This window comes from Neolamprologus multifasciatus, chromosome 20 (genome assembly GCF_963576455.1).
Source record: "Neolamprologus multifasciatus chromosome 20, fNeoMul1.2, whole genome shotgun sequence".
NCBI lineage: Eukaryota > Metazoa > Chordata > Actinopteri > Cichliformes > Cichlidae > Neolamprologus > Neolamprologus multifasciatus.
In genome coordinates, this window is record NC_140458.1 from 32,041,431 (window position 1) to 32,062,028 (window position 20,598).

The following is a 20,598-nucleotide window of genomic DNA, read 5'->3' on the forward strand; positions in this document are numbered from 1 at the left end:
ACCACTGGGCTAATGTTAATAAGACTACCGAGACCGAAATTTCTGATATAAAATGTCGACTTTTTGTTTCACGCAACAGTTCACAAAAATCGAAAATGATAAAAATCTAATGATAAATAAATAAATAACATCCTAATATTTAAATATTTAAACTAGTCATGTCCACATGAATTATTGAGGAAAATCTAAACGAAATCTAAAATCAGTATTTACAAACAGTATTTACAATTTACTACAAAATTTACAAATTAACTTTTACTGTAAATTCCTAAGTTAATTTGTAAATGTTGTAGTAAATTGTAAATACTGTAAAACTTTTTTCTGTCATTTAATGGTTGGGCATTGCGCAGCTACAAGCATTTCACCCCCATGTCATACTGTGTATGGTTGTGTGTGTGTGACAAATAAAATTTGAATTTGAATTTGAATTTGAAAATCTTAACACTGACAGACACCAATTAGAAACTATATTCATGAATACGAATCAGCCCAATTTTTAGGATACAAAGAAAATATAATGTATATGATGTGCCTTAAGGTACCTTAAATATATCTAAATGTTTTATCTTGTGAACTATAAACATGTAGGATTATAACTTCCACCTGTGTAAAAAAACAAACAAAAACAACACTTTCTTCCACTGTGAAAAACAACAATGAAACAATTATCAAACGCAAAATCGTATTTAAGTTCCACTTTACAGATAAGAATCTCCAACAGGACTCACGTGAACCGGAAACCATAGTCAGAGTCCAACTTTAGCTTTTGCCTACTAACATATCGTTGTACTTCGTTCTTTTCTGGTTTATATTTGTAAACTAGAAACCATTGTTACGGAGTAAAAGGTCCCACGGGATTTATCTCTGAGATGTTGTGAAGTGAAGTTCTTTCTACTAAACTTAATTTATTCCAGGCATGGTTGTCTTCACGAAAAAAATGGAGGACTGTGTAACTTCAGCTCAGAAAACATCACTGTGAGCATACCTTATCTAGAATCCATGCAATTTAGCATCATTTTGAACAAACACAGCTCTTTATTAAGCAAAAAATCTGCACAACGACACATACTTAACTTTACACTGCATTCTTTACAAACATGTGCGAGCACATAAATGACCAAGGACATTCCACAGCCCTAAAAGAAGAAAACCTGGTTGAGCCATTCTCCTTGATCCGTAGCCAACCAGAACATCAGCAGTCCCATTCCGGTCAGCACACCCATCTTCAGTATCAGCTTCATGATGCCGCCACCCTGTGGGACCAAAGTTTAAGCAGGTGAACTGAAAATAACCAAATCACACAGAGCAGACATTCAGTAACGAGCTGTGATTTCACACCTTGTGTTTTTCTGTGCAGGTTTGCGTGTTGCCGAGGTCTGGCTCACTCTCTGCTAGCTGAGCTTTGGGAGGATCACAAGCAGGTTTCATTTGCAGGGTGTTGTCAGGCTCCCTTGGTTCCTGACCACAAACGAAACAATTAAGTCATGTGTTTATTTATGTGTACGCGTGCATGTCTCCACAGGCAAAAAAAAAAAAGATTTTCTTACATCCGATGACTCTGTGGAGCTCAGATCCTCCCTCCCGCTGTCTGTGGAGCTGCTGAGTGACTCTTCATCGCTGCAGGGAACAAGAGGAAGCAGCGTTTTGGTTGGGACGGGAAAAATAAGGTTTACACATCAAGAATTCTCCTTACCTGTCACTTTCATAGCGAATGACTTGAGACAATGGCTCTGCACAAAACTGAACTTTTATCTGCCTCTCTGAAAAATACACAGGAAAAAACAGGTTAATTTATGAAAACACTTTCAAAATGTTACAGAACTTATTCTGATTACATTTAGAGACTTGTCCTCAGCACTCACCTTCTCTTTCATTCTCCTCATCGCCGTAAAAATCGTTGAAAGCTTTGATTCTCTTCTCTTCTTGCTCCCAGTTCCTTTCTTCTCCATCGTCCTCCCCTTCCAGCTTTCCCTGCTGAGGGATGCCAGAGGCCTCAACACTGTTGAAGAAGAAGCTGTCATCGAGGGATCCCTGGTAGGAGGGGCTTTTAATTCTGAGAACTTCACTCTGTACCTCAGAGTAGCTGATGTATTCTGGGTGGTCCTGGTTAACACCTGTGGGAGTTGTTTCTGTCATGTCTCCTGTGGTTAACAGGTATTCAGTCAGAAGGCTATCAGTATTTAATACATCAAATTCCCAGTTGAGGATATCTGCTCGATCTGCTCTGCTCGTGCCATATATCTGACTGTCGGCCGGCTGCTTGTTGTTTTCAAGCTCCTGAAGGCACCTGCGAGCCCCGTCGTCATCACTGGAGCTGTAGTCGCTCTCAGATGTGTCTTCTTCATCGTCGGACTTGGTCGCGGCTGCGCTGCCTCTGTCTCCAGCTGCTACGTCCGTGCTCATCAGATTCTCAGCATCCATCTCTAGATCTCTGCTGTACAGATACCCATCTTCCTTCTCATCGCTGTACTCGGCGTGGTCCATCTGTGTAATATCTTCCACAGGTCCTTCCATGAAAGCGTCCTGCTGCGTGTATGAACTGCATTCAGATGTACCGGGCCCAAAATCTGGCCTGCTTTCCTGATTTTTTGTCCCATCTTCTGCATATTCACAGGAAGAAAAGTCTGAGGGGTAATCTGCAAAGCTCTCACCTGCCTCTTGGTGCTCATCCCCCGAGAAATCTTTCATTTTCTCTGCATATTCCCCTTTATCACTTTCACCGGTGAGCTCCTGCAGATTTTGCAAGGATATGCAAGGAAACTCTGAACTAGCTTCCTCAGGATCATCCCCGTAAATGTTTTCCACCTCTTCCTCCTCCTCAAGAGGCTGTCCGATAACATTTTCCTCCTGTTCGATTTTCATGCCCTCACACTCAGAATCAGATGATGTGCCCTCTTCTTCTTCTTCTTCTTCTTCTTCTTCTTCTTCTTCTTCTTCTTCTTCTTCTTCTTCGCTTTCTCCCTCGTCCTCTCCTACCTCTGCAGCTTTTATCACAGTCTCATCGCCTCGGTCAGGGAATCTTTCCAAATAGGACACGTCCCTGTCGCACTCAGCCTCACCTCGCTCCTCGTTTCTAACTTGAGGGTTTTCAGCATCCTCCGGGGCCAGAGGTTGTCCCTCAGCAAAGATCTCGTCCTCCTTATCGCTGTCGTTGAACTCATCGCTGCAGCGCACTGACATCAACAAATCCCCTGATGTCTCTGCCGCTCCTATGTCCTCTTCCACACCCTCATCATCTTCTCCAGAGACGGAGCCTTCGTGCGCAGAATCTCCATCTGAGCTCATGTGATCCTCCTCTGCTGTTTTGCCACCGATCCCCTCACCTTTAAAATCCTCCTCATCTGTTTCATTGTCCGACTGCTCTCCGTAAACACTTTCACCCGTCTCTTTGGTTTCAAACAGAGCTGCCGCTTCACCTGTTGCTTCCTGGAGCAGTGCCGCCTCTTTATTGTTTGTTGTTAGGTTTTCTGTCCCGTCTTCATCAGACTTTTCTTCAAAAGTTAAATTCTCAAAGTCCAAATCTTCATCCGCGAACGGAGGAACAGATGTCTCTGTAAAAACAGCATAATCTGAATATTAATCTTAAAAACAAACCAACAAAAAAATGCAAAAAAAGGTAATATATGTGCGTCTATAAATGCCAGAAATAACCACATATCTTACCTGAAAATACATCTGTTAGGAGATCAGCAAAACCTTCCATCTTTACAAAGACAAAATCAATAACTTAGAAGTTATATCGAGACAAAAAATTAATGCATAGCACAGATAATCTCTCGTCTCAGAAAGGAAGAGCGCACGAAGTAACTCTCATCTGTTGTAGCTACAAGCAGCTTCCTGTCAAACAGACCGTGCAGAGGTTACACGTTTAAACTGAAACATTCAGCGAAATGCACGACACAGTGTCTCCACGTGACGTTTACCTACCATCAAGGATGAAGATTTAAGATGATTTTCTCAGGTTCCTCTGGAAAGCAAAGTCCAAAAGTGATGTTTTGTGTTTTTCGCGTTGCTGCAGGAACGTACCTTCATGAGCTCATGAAATGATGTCAGCTTCGATGTGGTTTTGGTTTCAGGGGCAGAATATAAACTCCAGCAGTGAAGCACGCAGTTCTTACTTGCTGAAAAAACTCAAGTTTATTGGTGCAACTGAGAGGAGTGCAGCGCCAGTTTAGGATCATTATAAAAAACTAAAAAACAAAAACATAGCTCTGCATTTTGTCGGTTCACATCATCCACTCATTAAAATCAAGCAAAACACTGCAAAAACATTAGTGATTGGTTTACAGCTCATGGCGGAGGAAGTAGCGGTGGTTGGCCTTCAGGTCAACTTCTACAGGAAAATGGTCGCTGACCTCAAGAGCCTAAAGTGTCATCGAAAGAACAGAATAAAAGTTGAAGTTAAGTCAGATAATGCACTCGAGGGAGGTGTTTCTTTTGTTTACCTCTGCCTCAGTTAGATGGAAATGCTCTTTAAAGTTGAAGGGCTGAGCTGAAGCTGGGACTACACTGGAAACAACCTCCGGTCCGTGCACGATGATCCTGTTTCACAATGAGGAAACTTTATAGTTGGGCATAAGAAACTCCAATATATGTGCACCAAGTGACTGTAGACAGCGACCTGTCGTAGGCACAGTGCGTCTTCTCCCTGACGGTGGTGTCTTGCTCGTCTCCGATTAGCCAGTGAAATTTGGGGTCACTCCTCAGGCGCATGGCTCTCCATCCTTTGGTGGTGATGTAGCTGCACCCAGCGTTCAGGTCACCTAAGATGATCACATTCTGAAAGCACGCCAGTAAAGGGAAGTTTAAAAAAAATCATGAAATTTCTTACAAACAACACGATGAGGAACGAAGATGTCGCTAAAGAAAGCAAAAGGGATTAAACGATGTGTTTCAACCTACATCTGTCTTCCACTTCTTGTAAATCCTTTTGAAGACAGCGTACAGTTCATCGATCTCCTTCATGGCGGTTTTCGGACTGGTGTGCTGCCCTATCAGGACAAAATCCTTCACCACTGAAAACAAAAAACATCACAAAGACTGTGTGTCTCTCATTCAGACCTCCAAATTCAACAAAGGTGCAATTTCTCTGTGACGTTGATGGCTGCGTGAACTTTGCCGGATCTTTGTTCACCTTTGATCAAGGTGAGCTTTAGTAGCAGCACAATTGTTTACAGTGTAACAAGATTCACTGAAGATTAACCTACAAGGTTATAACCCAACGCTAACAGTCTGTGACACCTCTGGTACAGTGGCTCATCATTAACATTGTTGTGAAGCAAATAATTAGAAAGCAAAAATCATTTAGAAGCCAGAGAAACTAATCATAAATCATTAAGTCATTTAGATTTGCCCAGAGAAAACGCTTCTGGGTGACAAGTCAGAATCATTTGTTATTTTTGCCAGCACAAAGCTCTTTGAAGTGTCATGTTTTCCCCCCTTTTTTAACCTTACACGTAGTGGGGGAGTGAAAGTGGATGATGAAGGGCCCTCTGGAGAAAACATCAGTTTCATTGGTCCCCTTTCCTTCGAGTTTAGGGTACTGATAATGCTCTTTGACCTTCAGCACATTGCTCCTGGAAGTCACGGGAGAGGAAAGCACACTAGGTTTAGCATGATCATATAAAGAAATGGCTCAAATGCAATGGGAAATACAGCATGAATTACCTGTAAATGTAGACATATTGCTCCTTATAGGCCTTCCTCCCGAGCCTTTCGCTTTCCACGTAAGAGTAGGGGTTGTATTTGTCGAACCTGGTTAGAAAATAACATCAAAATTAAAGTTGGTCGGTGTTATTAAATGGCACAGAAGATTCACCACACAAGCCTTGTACCTGTTAAGATCCTTAACCAAAGCTTGTATTACTTCTCCTTTAGAGTCTCGGACCTCCTGAATGAGACACAAGTCACACCGAGAAAGAATCTTGGGAGCAAAAGCAGAAAAAACAAAGCTCCATCAGCTGTTCGCTTTGTTCAGCTATCAATCTAGGTGTTTTTGTAGACACATAGTACCTTTAGGAGAATCCCCATAACCTTCTTGTTGTTTGCCTTGGATTCTCCAAAGCTCTGGATATTAAAAGCACAGATTTTAAAGGACGACGTGACATCCAGCAAACACAGGCCAACAACAAACAGCAGCCCCGCGGTCCTCATCGTGCTCTGCAAGCACAAAGAAAGTTTGCAAGAGCCCCACTTGTCACGTTTTAAAGTATGCTACAGAAATCTTCAGCCCCTTACCTTCAGTGCGTTTGTCACCGGGAGACTGATCTCAGGCCAGCAAAGAGCCATCTCTTCAGTGACCACAGGAACATACAGGTAAATGTGGGCGGGGTGCAGATGTGTGGTGGATATGCTGTGTCAGCGCCTACTGAGAATGGAGCTGTATCTGGAACAGTTAAAAGCACCATGATGAACAATGACTCCATCCAACTCAGAGAGCTCAGCTCTGAGTGCGTTTTGTCTCTAAGTTTGAGCGTAATCAGACAATAGATGCGGTCATGTGTCACGTCCGTCCGCTTCATGAACATGTGTGTAGAACAAATCCTCCTGTCAGTCTGGCAGCTGGTAATTACCACACGGTGCTGTTAAAAAGAACATTGTGATGACTGGTGCAGTTTTTACTGTGATGGCTTTGCCAGTGTGAGGCAGAGTGTGCAAGAGCACTCATATAGGTGTAAGATAGACAGTGTTTTTCTTTTTCTTTTTGGGACTACAGATGAAATCTGCATGGAGTGCCATTAAAATGAGATAAGCATTCTTAAAAATAGCACAAAGACAACAGTTTATGTACTTTTTGTGTGTATGTGTTGTTATATTTTAACCTTGTTTTGTCTTTTGTGGCTTTTCTTATTGTTGTTGCTTCAGTACCTTCCAGTAACTGTTCTATATTACACAGCAAAGCATTTAATATGATGCAATTAACATTTACATGTATAAAATGGGCCAGCACAGTGCAGTGGTTAGCACTGTTACGTCCCACCATGTATATTCCTGATTGAAGCCTCCTGGTCGCCTGAGGCCTTTCTGCATGGAGGTTGTTCCAGTGACTCGGGCTTCCTCCTGCAGTCTAACGAACATTAGGTTATATGTGATTCTAAATTGGCTGTGGATTTGAGAATGTGTGGGATCTGTTTAGGGTTTTCCTCCCCCATCGTCCCCATGAGCTTTACTGGATAATCATTTTTTTGCCTAATATGATGCCTTTTATAAATTAAACACCCTGAGAATCTGAAATAGTTTTACAACATTACACGTCAATAATGATGACCCAGTGTTTTATATAAATAATGTAACTGGGAGGATTCATTTTGCTGCAGAGCGAATACTTACATACTTGCACTCTCTGGCCACTTTATTAGGTACACATTGCTAATACTGGGTTGGGCCTTCTCTTCTGTTTAGATCTGTAGTAATTCTTCACGGCACAGACTCAATGGAAATATTCCTCAGAAACATGATCACATCTACATTTGTTGGCTGTACACGCATGATGTGAATCACAAGTTCCACCACGTCCCAGTGGTGACTGTGGAGCTTGGTGATGCTGACATCTCGTATGTTCAGAGATGCTCTCCTGTATACCTTGGTTGTGTGCAGAAGAATCCCAGTAGATAAATGGTTTCTGAAGTACTCAGACCAGCCCATCTCGCACCAACAACCATGCCACAAAGTCACTTAATGCCCTTTCTTTGACATTGTGATGCTCGGTTTGAACTTCAGCTGGTTGCCTTGACCATGCCTGCATGCCCGAATGCATTCAGTGGCTACCATGTGACTGATGTATTACCACACTGACTTGGAAGATTAGATATTTGAATTAATGTGCAGTGGAACAAGTGTACCTAATAAAGTGGCCAGTGAGCGTATATAACTAATGAATGAATATGCTCTTCATTAAGATGTGGTGGTGTTACTCTCAGTAAACTGAAGGACCTTAAAATGTCCTGCTGACTATATAAATTTAAAAAATAAACTTTAATGAAAATTATAGTTTACCTACAAAGTAGCTCATTGCTGTCAAAATAGAAATGACGCTCATTCCACTGACACACAGGTATGAAACTCACACTCCTGTCATCCTCTATGATCTCAAACTGGTTATAATCTGGCACCAGTGACTCCATCAAAAATAGCTTACATTCTGGTTAACCACCTCTTCTCTCTCAAACCTCCCAAATACAAAAAATCTTGTGCGTTCTCTGAACAACAAAGAATAATATCTATCTATCTATCTATCTATCTATCTATCTATCTATCTATCTATCTATCTATCTATCTGTCTATCTGTCTATCTGTCTGTCTGTCTGTCTGTCTGTCTGTCTGTCCGTCCGTCCGTCCGTCCGTCCGTCCGTCCGTCCCCCATCTATCTGGGGCGATCGTGGCTCAAGAGTTGGGAGTTCGCCTTGTAATTGGAAGGTTGCCGGTTCGAGCCCTGCCTTGGACAGTTTCGGTCATTGTGTCCTTGGGCCACATTGTGTCCACTTCATTCACCCGTTGCCTACTGGTGGTGGTCAGAGGGCCCGGTGGCGCCAGTGTCCGGCAGCCTCGCCTCTGTCAGTGCGCCCCAGGATGGCTGTGGCTACAATGTAGCTGCCATCACCAGTGTGTGAATGTGTGTGGGTGGATGACTGGATGTGTAAAGCGCTTTGGGGTCCTTAGGGACTAGTAAAGCGCTATACAAATACATGCCATTTACCATATCTATCTATATCTATATATATACTAGTGTAAAACACTGAGATCAGTTTAATGTATCGTGATTTACATTTGCCCTTTCTTGGTGTTGTTTTGTAGCACACTGCATCTCACGCTATATATGCTGTGACATGTTTCAGTAATCCAAGACTAAATAAATCAGTCATTTACAGTATAAAAGACACTTTTATTTTCCGCTGTTCTCATAGTTAAACTCACAGTTTCTTAAAATGCCATCAACATTTTCCAACAGTTTGGGCAAATTTAAAACAAGCATCGCCGAGTTTCTTTACTCGTACTGGAACTTTCTGCTCACTTGTCCCCAACACCAACCCGACGCAGCCTCACAAACATCACGCAAACACCGAGTTCCAAGTCGAAAGAGATTTTAAATACAAAAATGTCAACGAACTACATTCTATATAAATCTAATTTTGACATAAAGCAACAAAACGTCAACAAAAAACAAGATTTGCAGCAATGTCATATTGGTCTGAAGCAGCCCGAGTGTCGAGGAGAGGCCATTTCCATGAGATAATCTTCAATACGTGTCTCTATGTCTGAGTACAGGTCCTCAACTTGCTCCCTGAAAGGCGGATGCCACAGCCACAGCATTACGACCCCCGCTACAGCGAGGAGTAAAAGGAAGAACAAGCACAGCTTCCACCAGGATCCACAGGGTGTCTAAACAGGAAGAAAATAAATAATTTAGTCAGGTGGATATTAAATCATCAGCAGGCAATGAAAACTCATGTGCATGAGCAGCTGCTCAGCTGGTTACTGCAGGGCAGCTGAAGCAAACTGATGGTGTTGAAAAGCATAGTGGGGCAGAGTGTTATAATTATGTAGTGGTTTAATTACTGGCTGATAATATAAAGGCAATGAGAGCTTTTGAGTGCTGCAAGGGCATTAAGTCTCCCTTAAATGATCTCACACACACTCTACTCACTGGTCCCCTGCGGCGGTGGCTGAGCTGCCGGAGTTCGTCTCTGCACTGCGACAGCCGGGCCTGGCTGGACTGACACTCCTGCTCCATAGCGTGCAGCTCTGCCTGCAGCTCCTCACACTGCACGCACACAATAAAGAGCGTGAACATGCAGAAATGCTCAAAATACACTCTAAATGCTGGTGATCCTCAGACAGGCACTTTTCAGTGTGTTAGCACTGTGGTTGGAATGCAAACACGCTGCACAAGATTACCTTGTATGTAAGACAAAAACAAATAATAGGGGTAATATTTTTACCTGCGCCTGTTAGTGACTTTGTGAAACACCTAGCTGGGACATTCCTTGGATTAAAGAGACTTGTGGATGAGCTACAGTTTACTGTAATGTCCATGTTTTACCTCTCTCTCTTTGAGCTGGAGTTTCTCCTGAGTGTGGCGGAGCTGGTCCTCCAGCTGAGAGTCTCTCCTCACCGTCAGCCGAGGCTCAGGTTCCTGTGATGCCAGACACTCCTGCATCATGAAGTCTTGACTCTCCTCTTCGCCATCTAGGGCACCGAAAATATTCTAAACATATTGAATGTGCACTATTTAACAATAATCCTAAAAAACACCAAAAGATGTCTTGCCTCTGAGTTGCTGGATTTCTTCTCTCAGGGTCTGGTTGTCTTCCTCCAGCAGACAAATGTTGTACTGTAGGTCCTGCTTTTCTTGTCTCAATGAAAGCATCTCATCTCTCAGCTCACGCTCTCTGGCTCTGCACAGCTGATAATTCAAGAAATAAATTCACATTTCTAACATTTATAATCAAACTTTTGACCGCGCGCTCATGCACGTTGTCACAACCTAACATACCTCCACTTGGCTGTGCAGCTGTTGCAGCTGTTCATTACTGAGGTGCTGGCTCTCCCTGAGTTTTCCAGAGCTCAGCTTCAGCTCCTCATGAAGGCTTTGCCACTTCAGGGCCTCTGCCTTTGCTGTAATTAGCGCTTCCTGTTGACACAAAATGCAATGTTTTTAAAAAGAAAAATCATCTGCAAATACTCAAATTAGGAAACTTGCTTCCAGGTCACCAGATGCTGAGTCTATCAACTAAAAGGCAAACAAACTGAAACCTCAGTGACATTTGTTTCTTTTCTGCGTGGTAAAACAGAGAAAAAAAAAGATGTTTGACCTGCAGAGTCTCAGCCTTGCTGAGGGCCTCGGTTTTCTCCTGTGTGGCCTTCTGCAGGGCAATCAAGGCCTTCTCTTCATATACCATCCTCTGCTTTTCCATCTGTACCACCAGTTTCTTTACACCATCTTTTGGAAACTTCTGCAGGGACACAACACTGCTGAGTTAGTTGTTAACACCCAGTGAGATCCAGATCAAAACCACAGACACTCACACTTAAGATGCTACACTATCACCCTGTGACAGAATAATGCCAGAGCAAGGCTAGTTACTGGAAAGAGTAAATGTCTGACTTCTTGGACAGCAAATAAATAATAACAACAGCAACAAATCACCACCAAGATATTGTAAAAATTAGTGTGCTTGCTTTTTTACAGACCAAATTACACTCACCTGCAGACAAGCTTGCAGCTGCGCCTCCAAAGCCTTGATCTTGTTTCTCAGCAGATCTTCACTGCAGCGAGACTGTGTGGGTTAGAGAGGAAATGAATGACTGTCACGCTCTAACCTGCAAATGGAAAATTAATGGTTCATGTGCCAAAAAAGCTGTGACAGCGCGTTGTTTCTCCGAACGCAGGTGCATAAGGGGAACTCGAAGCAACAGTGAGCCTCAAGGGAGATCACAATATCTGCGTGTGATACAACACACTTTGTTATAAGTGCAAAAAAGACCCCTCATGATAACATACCTCAGTGAGAAACAACAGGTAGAAGACCTAAATAAATGAGACTGAATCAACTGTAGATCAGCTTGGCTGCTAAAACAAAATCTAAAGAGGAAACAAAACTAATAACAACATCAATATTTTCCTTTCATTCATTGCAACCAGAGTAGCCAAAGAGACGTAAAGAGGATGCATAGCACCTTTAACAGCTACCGAGTGGCACACCCTTCCTGTATAAGACCGACAGCTTGCACTCGTCCTATGCAGTATAGAATTGCGCGGAAGCAGGAAGCTCCAAACCACAGACTGCACAGGCCTTCCTGACACAGCCGTAATATCAGCCAGTGCACCAGAGCAGAAAGACAAACAGTGTGGCCTCATAAAGTGCGAAATGTGTGTTATTCGATGCGTGTAAACAGAGGGAGAGCCTTACTGTCCATATTTTGTTGGATGAGTTCACGAGGTTTGTCGTGCTCTCCTGGAGTTCAGCCAGCTTCTTCTTCATCACATCTTCTCTCCACAGAGCCTCCTGCCAGAAACCCAGCAGCAGCAGAAAGAGTTACACTAACGCACAAAGACAGTTTACATCTGCTTTGGACCGCACAGGTCATCAGGTCCTTAAGTAGCATCGGAGCACATTAATTACTTAATATTGAAAGCAGTAGTGATGAAAGATCAAATGTGACGAGAGCTTAAGCGTTTAAAACCAAGCGTATTATATCTGATTAGTGAGTTTACATCATCAACGTGATTATTTTTCTTCCCCCCAAGAAATAAAATAAATTGCACTGTACAGTTTTAAGGAATAAATTGCAAAAATAAGCCTAATGTAGCTAATATGATACAACTTTAATCTCTAATTATTATTTCTTATTTCAGAAGGGCCACTAAATAAAAAAAGTGACTTTTCTGGCATCTATAGGTTCAGGCTTTCAAACCTTAAAGGATTCATGAATCACAGGATGATTTTAGGATAAATATTGTTTGCTTACCTGTAGGTAGTCAGCTAATTTCTGAATATCCTATTAGGAGAGAGATAAGAGACAGTAAAAACAGTAGAGCTTTATAATTAAAGAAAAAGCCTTTGCATCAGATTATAGAGCATCTGTTTCCCCTCAGATTAGCCTAAACTTTATTTCGACTGATCATGTCGTGTGACGCCTTTTAATCTAAAAATCTAAAACAGCAGGACTGTGAAACTTACTGATTCTTTAACGGTGATGAGTCCGGACCTGCACGGAGGACAGTTTGTCATTAGAGAGAGAGGAGATCAGAGATGCCTTTTGCAGTAAAATCGGTTTAAAGGTTAAACTAGAATTAAATGAGACTCACTCTGTCTGCACGCCGGTCTCTCTCAGTATCTTTTTCTGAAGAATGCTTTCAGTTTGTACAGATGATTTCTGGTAAATCTCTGTTTTGATGAGTGTTTTTGTGGTTGTCTTTTGTGCTGTATGTGGAGAAAAACAAGGCATGGTTCAACAGTCCCTGGTCAAAATGTTTTGCGCTTTGCACGATGATTTATTCTTTTTACCGTTTACACTCGTGTCCTTTTTGTGAATACTTTTCACCCTGTGCTGCTCTGATTCCTTCACAGATGGCGTGGAGGTAGGTGATTGCTTCTTTGCATGACTTTTGTCCTGCTTCATCACCGTTATCTGTTCTGACCACAGTGAGGCCTGAGGGAATGAGAGGAGAGCGACGGGGCAGGTATTATTCACAGCAGACCTACGAAGACATAAATCTGATCTGGTGATAAATGTGCCGAATTGACGCAATCTTTTACCCATGTGCTGGTGCTTGGATCACTGCTTATGCTGCTGTTTGGTGTCAAAACCATGGGCGGATATCCTTTAGCATTCTCTGTGTTTGTTGAGCTTGAACTGTAATACTTCATTGAAAATATCTGTGAGGGAGATTTTCTTCTCGATGAGCCTTCACGCCACACTGGGCTCACCGATCTCCTCCTCAGAAACTCCAACTGCCTCTTCTCTTTCAGTTCTTTCTTTATCTGCCAGGTGGTACTGTCTCTGGGAGGGCTGCGGCATGAAGTCACATTGTTGCGTCCTCGCAGGTACTCACGCTTCTCTGCTCTGATGTCCAATATTCGGTCAAAGTGTTTCTCCGGCGAGAGTTGGAATCCACTGATGGCCAGGGCGTCCATGGCAGCTCCCCTGGCTGTTATGTCGCCTGAAGCCTGCGAGGACAGCGTCGCTTATCAGGAAACTGGTTACAGTCATTCACAAAGATCTAATTCATGGCATGTTATTAGCTGAGTACTATCAAGTGATGTTGTGAGTGGCTAAAAAACAGCTTTCTTTTAAGTTGCAGAAACATTGTGATGGCTAAAGGTTATAAATGAAGAAACTCAAACTGCTACTTACTTTAAAGAAAAGGTCTGAAATGTAGCTTTCTACCAGGGTTGGTGTAAATGTGAATTTTTCAAGTATTTATGATATTTTTTATTCTGGAGAGACTTAAACAAAGAAAAGTTATGTGTGTGATGAGGTCATGCTGCAAACTGATGTGAGCTGTATACGCATTAAAAGTAAACTGCCAAAAGTGCCTGATGTTTAGAAAGCTGTGTGTGTGGAGCAGAAGCGGTTGCAATAGTAGCTCAGAAATACTAATGCAGAAGCTGAAACTTAGAGGAGAAGCCCCTTAATTACAGGGTGAAGCACTTCTCATCGATAGACTAGGCCCTGGCACCTGCAAGATGATAAAGCGAGGACAAACTGCTGCTTATTAAGCAGGAAACCATGGTTGAGCCTTACCTACTGGGCCATCTCATTCAGTGGGGAGAGCTCTTCATGAGGGTGTTGATAAGTCATCCATTTTCTCACTCTTCTGAAATAGTGCCGGGTTTTTTTCGTGCCTGTGTTTCACATGTAGCTGTTTCTGTTGAGCATAGTTTTTACAGGAAGTGAAGAGAACCACAGCGTCATATGTTCCTCTATCTCACCAGCCACTCACACAAAACTGATGCCATACACGGGTGGGCCTCGAGATTACAGACAGACACAACTAATTCCCCCCTGTGTGCAGCCTGGGATAAAACACTTGGGAGATTGGGGTATGTGTGTGTGTGTGTGTGTGTGCTTTATTAGATGAGTATTTTTTATTATTAGCAAATGATGCATGTGGGCTTGAACACTTTCATTAGTTAGTTTTCTTGTGCATGCTTGTGTGTATGTAACAGTTAACTTACATAACAATAACACTAAATAGCAGTTTGGTTTCATATTCTGTGTGGTGCTGTTTTTGTTTAAAATCAGCAACCTTTCAAGATGAATTGATCCAGAAAACTTGATCTTATCATAAAAAATTACCCCAAATCCTCTGCATTAACTCCTCCTTAATCACTTCTATTAATCCAAATTCAATTTCAGGGCAGTGTGTGTGTGTGTGTCTTTGCACGCAGTGCCCACTAGAGGGCGTTGACTCCACAAGCGCTTCTGTACTCTCGCGTTGTTTCACGAGGATTTCTCCTGTGTCCGCCATCCTTGCTGCTCTTTGCAGAGAAGGGCACAGAGAGGCCGAAACAAGAGTGCCCCGGTGTTGTAGGAACTTGGTACTTCATCCTTCAGACATGCTGTCCAGGCTCGTTTTTGTCTCAGGTATGCATCAGAACAGCTTTTAAAATGATAATAAAGGCCACTTACTGCTGGTGCCAGCAGACTGTCAAGCAGGAGGCAGGAATATTTAAAGTGAGCTGAAGGGTAAAGTGAAGGCCGCACATTGAATGAGACATGCTAATGCTAACTGTCAGCATAGCTTCAAGCTCCTCGGAAATTGTAGCAATTTTATAGTTGCAGATTTATATCAGACGTTATCAAAGGAATCCTGGATATTTCAGTGTTTCTGTATTTTGTTATTTTAATTATTTGGTCACACGCAAGTTAATCGACGCTACGTTAGCTAACGTTAGCTCTGCACGCCTAAATGTCACCTTATTGACAGCTAGCATCGGTCGGCTTTCTGCCCTTTCTGCGATGTTTTATGTAAAAGTTTGTGTTAATTTTGATGACCTCACAAACTGATCGCCCGAAGCCCATCAAATAGCTACCAGTACTAAGTGTTATAGTTCTGTGTTGGACTGCTTGATGTGCGTTTAAGGTGTACACAATTTGACCGTTAATGTTTTCAGAAGTTTGTTGTTAATGGTGTTTATTGAGAAAACAGTAATTAACACTTGTACTTTTTTGTGGGTTTCAGCTAGTGCCCTGAAAAGCAGTGGCCCCATTGGAGCTGGGTATGTGTCATTGTAGTGTTGAAAGTGTGTTTTAATACCAATATTCAATAACATAGCAGAAAGAAATGCTTAGTAATCGTGGTTTTCTCCCTCAGTGTGGTCCATGCATCTCGCTGTCTGCACACATCATCCCAGAGTCTGGCTCCGGTGCCCCCTCTGCCAGAGAAGGGAGGGAAGGTCCGCCATGGCTTCATCCCAGAAGAGTTATTCCAGCTGCTGTACCCCAAAACTGGAGTAACAGGTGTAGTCTTTAATCAAAAAGGATCATTTAATATTATTCATATGTTGTCTTAAAGAAAATAAGTGAAAAGTCACAGAAAATTGATTGTGTGGACACAGTATTTTCACTGAATCAACTGGATTCTTCAACTTCTCTTTTTGCAAGGACTACTTAAAGACTGGTATGTGATTATGTGCAAACAGCAATTTGCTTCCACTGAAAGCATCGAGATGATTGGTGAACGTACTTCATTTGACAGAAACAGAACTTTTGAAAACTCCTGTTTTTGTGAACGCATTCACAATAAGTATTTGTTTAAAAAAAACAAAAACAAACCTGCAGCGTGAATGTTTTTTTTCTTCATACCTTTACAAAAAGAAATGAATAAGCTAATCAAAAGCAAGTAAGAACAAAAGTGAAAAATAAATCTAACAATTAAACTTTTTTCATAGATGGTTCTTAAGATTCTGTTTAAATATATCAACAGTCTCCAAAGATCTTAAGTGCAATGGTAGTTACACATCTCACTTTTACTTTGTATTTCCCCTCTTCTCTCAATAGGACCCTACATGCTGGGTACTGGCCTCCTCCTGTACATGCTTTCTAAGGAAATCTATGTCATCAACCACGAGACATTCGCTGCAGCCTCCATAGGAGCTGTGATCATCTATGGTGTGAAGAAATTTGGGCCAAGTGTTGGAGCTTTTGCTGACAAACTGAACGAGGTAGGCTGATAACCACTGCTTTTGTTTCTTTCTGTTTTTTGTGGTTTCATATCCCTTTTGTCAAGTTTCATTTATTTATTTTGTTTGGACACAGTGGAGAGAGTACTGTACCAAAGGACTTTTCTCTTGTGCACGACCTTTCCAATGACCCCAATATTTTCTGCTGCTTTTGTCTTCAGGAAAAAGTAGCCAAGGCTCAGGAGGTGAAGGACGTCGCCATGTCCAGCTTGGTTCAAGCCACTGAGGATGAGAAGAAGGAGCAGTGGCGAGTAGAAGGAAGGGCGATGCTCTTTGATGCCAAGAGGGTAAGCATCGCCATCCTTTCATTTCAGTTTTTATATTCTAGTAGTTAAGTATTCCAGTTAACATCATTTTGACAGCTGTCACCTTCAGCTCCAAGAGCAGAAGAATTACAACCTTGTGTGGGTCTGTAGTGTAGTGGTTAACACATTAGCCCTAAGCAGTCACCTAGGGCTGCTCAACTAATCGAATTTTAATCTCGATTACGATCTGGGCTTTCAACGATCATTAAAAATGACTGAGCCGATTATTAGCACCTCCCTCATGCTTTACTCTCGCGCTGCTCCGTGTGGCAAATCAAGCGCACCTCTCTGCATTTCGAACACGCATCACAACAATTAAGAGGACCCGAGGGAAGCTCGGAAAGCTAAGCAGAAGTTATTTGGAGAGGAGAGTGACTGCCGTTGGTTGAAAAGAGAGGTAAAAAACTTCAGTGGTGTGGAAACATTATGGGTTCGCGGAGTCAGACGTGGATCAAGTAGACATAATGTGTAAACTTTGCTACAGTGTCGCAGCTGCACCACAGAGCAACACTGCAAAGTTCACTAAACATAGATGTTTACATTTTTCATTTATTTTTTATATTGCAAACATTTGCACTGTTATCAGTATTTGCACACTATTTTATATTATTTATATATATATATATTATTCAATACATTGTTATTGTTAAATAAATATCGTCAAATAATCGAGATCTCAATTTCAGTGAAAATAATCGTGATTATCATTTTTGCCATAATCGAGCAGCCCTAAGCAGTCACCACAGCTGGTAGCTCTGTATGTTTGATTTAGCAGATATTTTTACACCTGATGCCATTTCTGATACAATTCAAAGTGAAATCTCTCCTACTGGGATCAAACCAGGGAGATTCTGCTTCTTAAGCAAATTCATAAACAGGTACACCATGAAGCAACTTTTCCATTAGTACCTACTCACGCCGGCTTGGCTCAGTGTGGTTTTTAGGGTTTTTCCATTACCTGATACCGGGACCATTAGTCCTTAGTACCTAGTTGGCCGGGGTTCCAAGCGATCTGAAAATGTTCGTCATCAACTGGCTAGTCCTTTCCAAAAATCAAAACTGACATCTTTGAAACTCTGCAAGGGAAATGGCTGCAAAAAAACAATGCTGGGTTCCCCGAGTCTGACGAAAAGCCACTGACCAAGCAGCAGGTATCACATCACTTTGACGTACACCTTTGTTGTGGCGTTCGTGTTGCGTACAAATAATGTCACGGGACGTTTAGCCGTGTTGCAATAACAACACGGTGCATATAGGTGGTACTAGACAAGTACTAATGGGTGAAGAGGCTTTAATCTGCCAGTGTCTACAACAGAGACGACGCCTAGTGATAAAATAAACGATTACATCAATATTTATTTATTTTTTGATCCTTGGTGAACTTGTTGATCGTGGCGTGACACATGACTAATGGTCATTTGTAACATTACTCTCGTCTTATTATACAGTGCTCCATTTTATTTTCAATGTCAATTTAAAAAGAAATTCCATCAGTTTCTCTGATTGAAGTAGGCAGTGCTCAGATGGATTTATTGTGGCTGAAGTAAACACCCGTTTGTGAGCGCATGTTGATCCTGAAGCTGAAAACCTGGGTTAACAAAGACTTGATACCAATTATCTGCGACTGGGTTTTAGGTTTTGTCGAGCAAGCTAACACAATGACGGCCTGGCTGTGTTGAACTTGCTTTGCAGTGTACCCCACAGTACTCTGTGGGAACCAAACGGTCTGTGGCGAGACTTATTTTTTTGTTAATGTGAGTTGTTCATCACTCTGGGTGGCTATACCAGTGTTGATAATAACTGGGTACTTTCAAAATGACATTTTTCAGTTTAATGATACCACTGTTTGAAATATGCTGAATAATATGTAGGTTAGACTCGTTCTCCACCTTTTACTCTCATGCAATTTTAGTGTAATTAATTTGGCAACAAAAGGAAAAATAATTTGAGGCCATTCCTGGTTTATTATTCCATCCATCCATTTTCTGCCGCTTATTCAGTTTTGGGATGTGGGGGCAGCAGTCTGACAGAGATGCCCAGACTTCCTCTTCCAGCTCATCTGGTAGGATGGTGAGATGTGTCCAAACTCTTTGAGAGACATCTCTCCGATGTGTCTTGGGTCTTTCCTGGAGCCTCCTCCCTGCCGGACATGCTTGAAACACCTCACTTAGGAGGGTCCAGCAGGCGTTCTAGTCACATGCCTGAATAATCTAAGTTGGTTCCTTATGATGTAGTGGAGTAGCATTTCTGCTCCCTCCTGAGTGACTGAGCTCATCACCCTATCTCTGAGAGAATCCAGCCTTCAGAGGACACTCATTCTTTCAGTCACTGTCCAAATCTATTAGCCACGGGTGGCTGTAGGAACATGGACTGACCGGTAAATCAACAGTAACCGTTAGTCCTGGGCCTAGCCTAATATTTGTCTAATTTTAAACAATTTTTCAGCATGATTATTTATTTATTTACGTATTTATTTATTTGTTTGCCTCCTCCAGGAGTAGTCTGTGAAAAGAAAATGTGTAACTTGCTGAATCCAACCACATGATGGTGCTCATTCTCACACTAATGGACAATTTCCACTCAAAATAAACTGTCAGTATTAGTGATGTGCGATACCACTGATTTCCTTTCCGATCTGATACCAAGTAATATTCAAGGTGGTATCGACGACACTGATACGATACCGATACTTTGTACAAAAACGTATTTTATTTATTGTATCTCAAATTATAGCGTCATAATGATTACAGGACATCAGATTACTTGTTCTTATCACTTAATAATAACGGTGACATTTAACGTATTTTATCCGATAAATAAATCCTGTAAAATGTATTTATCCCCCCCCCAACAGCCCTCTTGAATGTCTCCCTAGTATGGCCACAACACCTCACTCTTGGAGCACTTTTTTGCCACATGTATCGCAAACCACGTCTCAGCTGTTTGTGGAGGTAAAATACGTCCGCACAATTACGCTCAGCCATTGTTGTGAGTGCGCACGCCAGCGGCTGCGAGACATTTATACAGCCGTGTTTCGCACATAAGTATGAAAGGCGGAAGAGGAAGTAGTTCCTTTAAATGTAGACAATCCGAATGATGTAGTTTCTTTCCACTGTGTTCCTGTTAATTATAAACTACAAATTTACCGTAAAGTACTAAAATATCGATATTTTAATGTGAGAATCGATTCTAGAACATAAATGATTGATATCGGAGGAATCGATATTTCAGGATCGATCCGCACATCACTAGTCAGTATACAAATGTTGCCAGATTTTGGACTGACAGTAACATTTTAACATATATAGCTAAACTATCTTGTATAGATGTCACAATAGAATGAATTTAATTCTTTAGTCTGTATATAAATGCATTACAAATCTGACAGCCCTAATTTGTTTGGGACACAGCACTACATGATTGAATGTCTGAACATGTCCTGACTGAAAACACAGTTTTTACATCAGTTATATCTTTTATTAAAAGTTTTTTTTTTAAATTATTTTGAAAAAGTATCCCTAGAGCTGGAATTTCACATTAAAGCTGTTACAGTTAAACATTCCTATCTCCTGTTTTCCTCTCAGAACAACGTGGCCATGCTGTTG

The 20,598-nt window shown here is 41.8% G+C and overlaps 4 protein-coding genes across 5 annotated transcripts in view; 1 reads left to right on the forward strand and 3 right to left on the reverse strand.

Annotated features, from left to right (window-relative positions):
• Positions 1–1,015: 1,015 nt before the first annotated feature.
• Positions 1,016–4,054, reverse strand: LOC146495299 (uncharacterized). 2 transcript variants are annotated; one of them, XM_085145604.1, is made up of 7 exons: positions 3,928–4,054; positions 3,664–3,703; positions 1,863–3,551; positions 1,694–1,760; positions 1,548–1,617; positions 1,339–1,458; positions 1,016–1,253 (listed from the first exon to the last, which is right to left on the reverse strand). In XM_085145604.1, exons 1-7 carry the CDS (start codon positions 3,928–3,930, stop codon positions 1,137–1,139), a joined length of 2,106 nt encoding a protein of 701 aa, XP_085001730.1. In that variant the 5' UTR covers positions 3,931–4,054; the 3' UTR covers positions 1,016–1,136. The 2 variants fall into 2 exon arrangements, with proteins under 2 accessions (XP_085001730.1, XP_085001731.1); XM_085145605.1 differs by lacking the exon at positions 3,928–4,054 and having other exon boundaries at positions 3,664–3,778.
• Positions 4,055–4,260: 206 nt separating this feature from the next.
• Positions 4,261–8,688, reverse strand: dnase1l1l (deoxyribonuclease I-like 1-like). The gene is made up of 9 exons (XM_085145612.1): positions 6,238–8,688; positions 6,013–6,159; positions 5,835–5,923; positions 5,668–5,754; positions 5,455–5,576; positions 4,903–5,015; positions 4,622–4,779; positions 4,446–4,542; positions 4,261–4,364 (listed from the first exon to the last, which is right to left on the reverse strand). The coding sequence occupies exons 1-9, from the start codon at positions 6,286–6,288 to the stop codon at positions 4,284–4,286; spliced, it is 945 nt and encodes a 314-aa protein (XP_085001738.1). The 5' UTR covers positions 6,289–8,688; the 3' UTR covers positions 4,261–4,283.
• Positions 8,689–8,860: 172 nt separating this feature from the next.
• On the reverse strand, positions 8,861–14,424 carry traf3ip3 (TRAF3 interacting protein 3). The gene is made up of 14 exons (XM_085145611.1): positions 14,248–14,424; positions 13,260–13,670; positions 13,008–13,152; positions 12,809–12,923; positions 12,681–12,708; positions 12,469–12,498; positions 11,910–12,005; positions 11,205–11,276; positions 10,812–10,952; positions 10,493–10,630; positions 10,267–10,402; positions 10,040–10,185; positions 9,644–9,760; positions 8,861–9,378 (listed from the first exon to the last, which is right to left on the reverse strand). Exons 2-14 carry the CDS (start codon positions 13,635–13,637, stop codon positions 9,178–9,180), a joined length of 1,743 nt encoding a protein of 580 aa, XP_085001737.1. The 5' UTR covers positions 13,638–13,670; positions 14,248–14,424; the 3' UTR covers positions 8,861–9,177.
• A 507-nt stretch (positions 14,425–14,931) lies between these two features.
• The window catches only part of atp5pb (ATP synthase peripheral stalk-membrane subunit b), a 6,520-nt gene continuing 853 nt past the window's right edge, over positions 14,932–20,598 (forward strand). Inside the window, exons 1-6 of the mRNA XM_085145613.1 lie at positions 14,932–15,090; positions 15,689–15,725; positions 15,821–15,966; positions 16,507–16,670; positions 16,850–16,975; positions 20,578–20,598. The exon at positions 20,578–20,598 is cut by the window's right edge and continues 159 nt beyond it. Of these exons, the coding sequence (XP_085001739.1) occupies positions 15,063–15,090; positions 15,689–15,725; positions 15,821–15,966; positions 16,507–16,670; positions 16,850–16,975; positions 20,578–20,598 (522 nt within the window). The 5' untranslated portion in view covers positions 14,932–15,062. The remainder of the gene's footprint in view (positions 15,091–15,688; positions 15,726–15,820; positions 15,967–16,506; positions 16,671–16,849; positions 16,976–20,577) is intronic.

What these genes read in the sequence shown, in the direction of transcription:
- traf3ip3 (XM_085145611.1), bottom strand. Translation starts at nt 13,637, where the DNA reads ATGGACGCCCTGGCCATCAGTGGATTCCAACTCTCGCCGGAGAAACAC. An exon ending in GAGACCGGCGTGCAGACAGA is followed by an intron (nt 12,709 to 12,808) that starts GTGAGTCTCATT and finishes TCCTCCGTGCAG; the next exon opens with GTCCGGACTCATCACCGTTA. An exon ending in GCCACCGCCGCAGGGGACCA is followed by an intron (nt 9,379 to 9,643) that starts GTGAGTAGAGTG and finishes CTTCCTGTTTAG; the next exon opens with ACACCCTGTGGATCCTGGTG.
- LOC146495299 (XM_085145604.1), bottom strand. An exon ending in TGAGGAGAATGAAAGAGAAG is followed by an intron (nt 1,761 to 1,862) that starts GTGAGTGCTGAG and finishes TGTATTTTTCAG; the next exon opens with AGAGGCAGATAAAAGTTCAG. An exon ending in GCTCCACAGAGTCATCGGAT is followed by an intron (nt 1,459 to 1,547) that starts GTAAGAAAATCT and finishes GTTTGTGGTCAG; the next exon opens with GAACCAAGGGAGCCTGACAA.
- dnase1l1l (XM_085145612.1), bottom strand. Translation starts at nt 6,288, where the DNA reads ATGGCTCTTTGCTGGCCTGAGATCAGTCTCCCGGTGACAAACGCACTG. An exon ending in TTATGGGGATTCTCCTAAAG is followed by an intron (nt 5,924 to 6,012) that starts GTACTATGTGTC and finishes TTTGCTCCCAAG; the next exon opens with ATTCTTTCTCGGTGTGACTT. An exon ending in TCCATCTAACTGAGGCAGAG is followed by an intron (nt 4,365 to 4,445) that starts GTAAACAAAAGA and finishes ATGACACTTTAG; the next exon opens with GCTCTTGAGGTCAGCGACCA.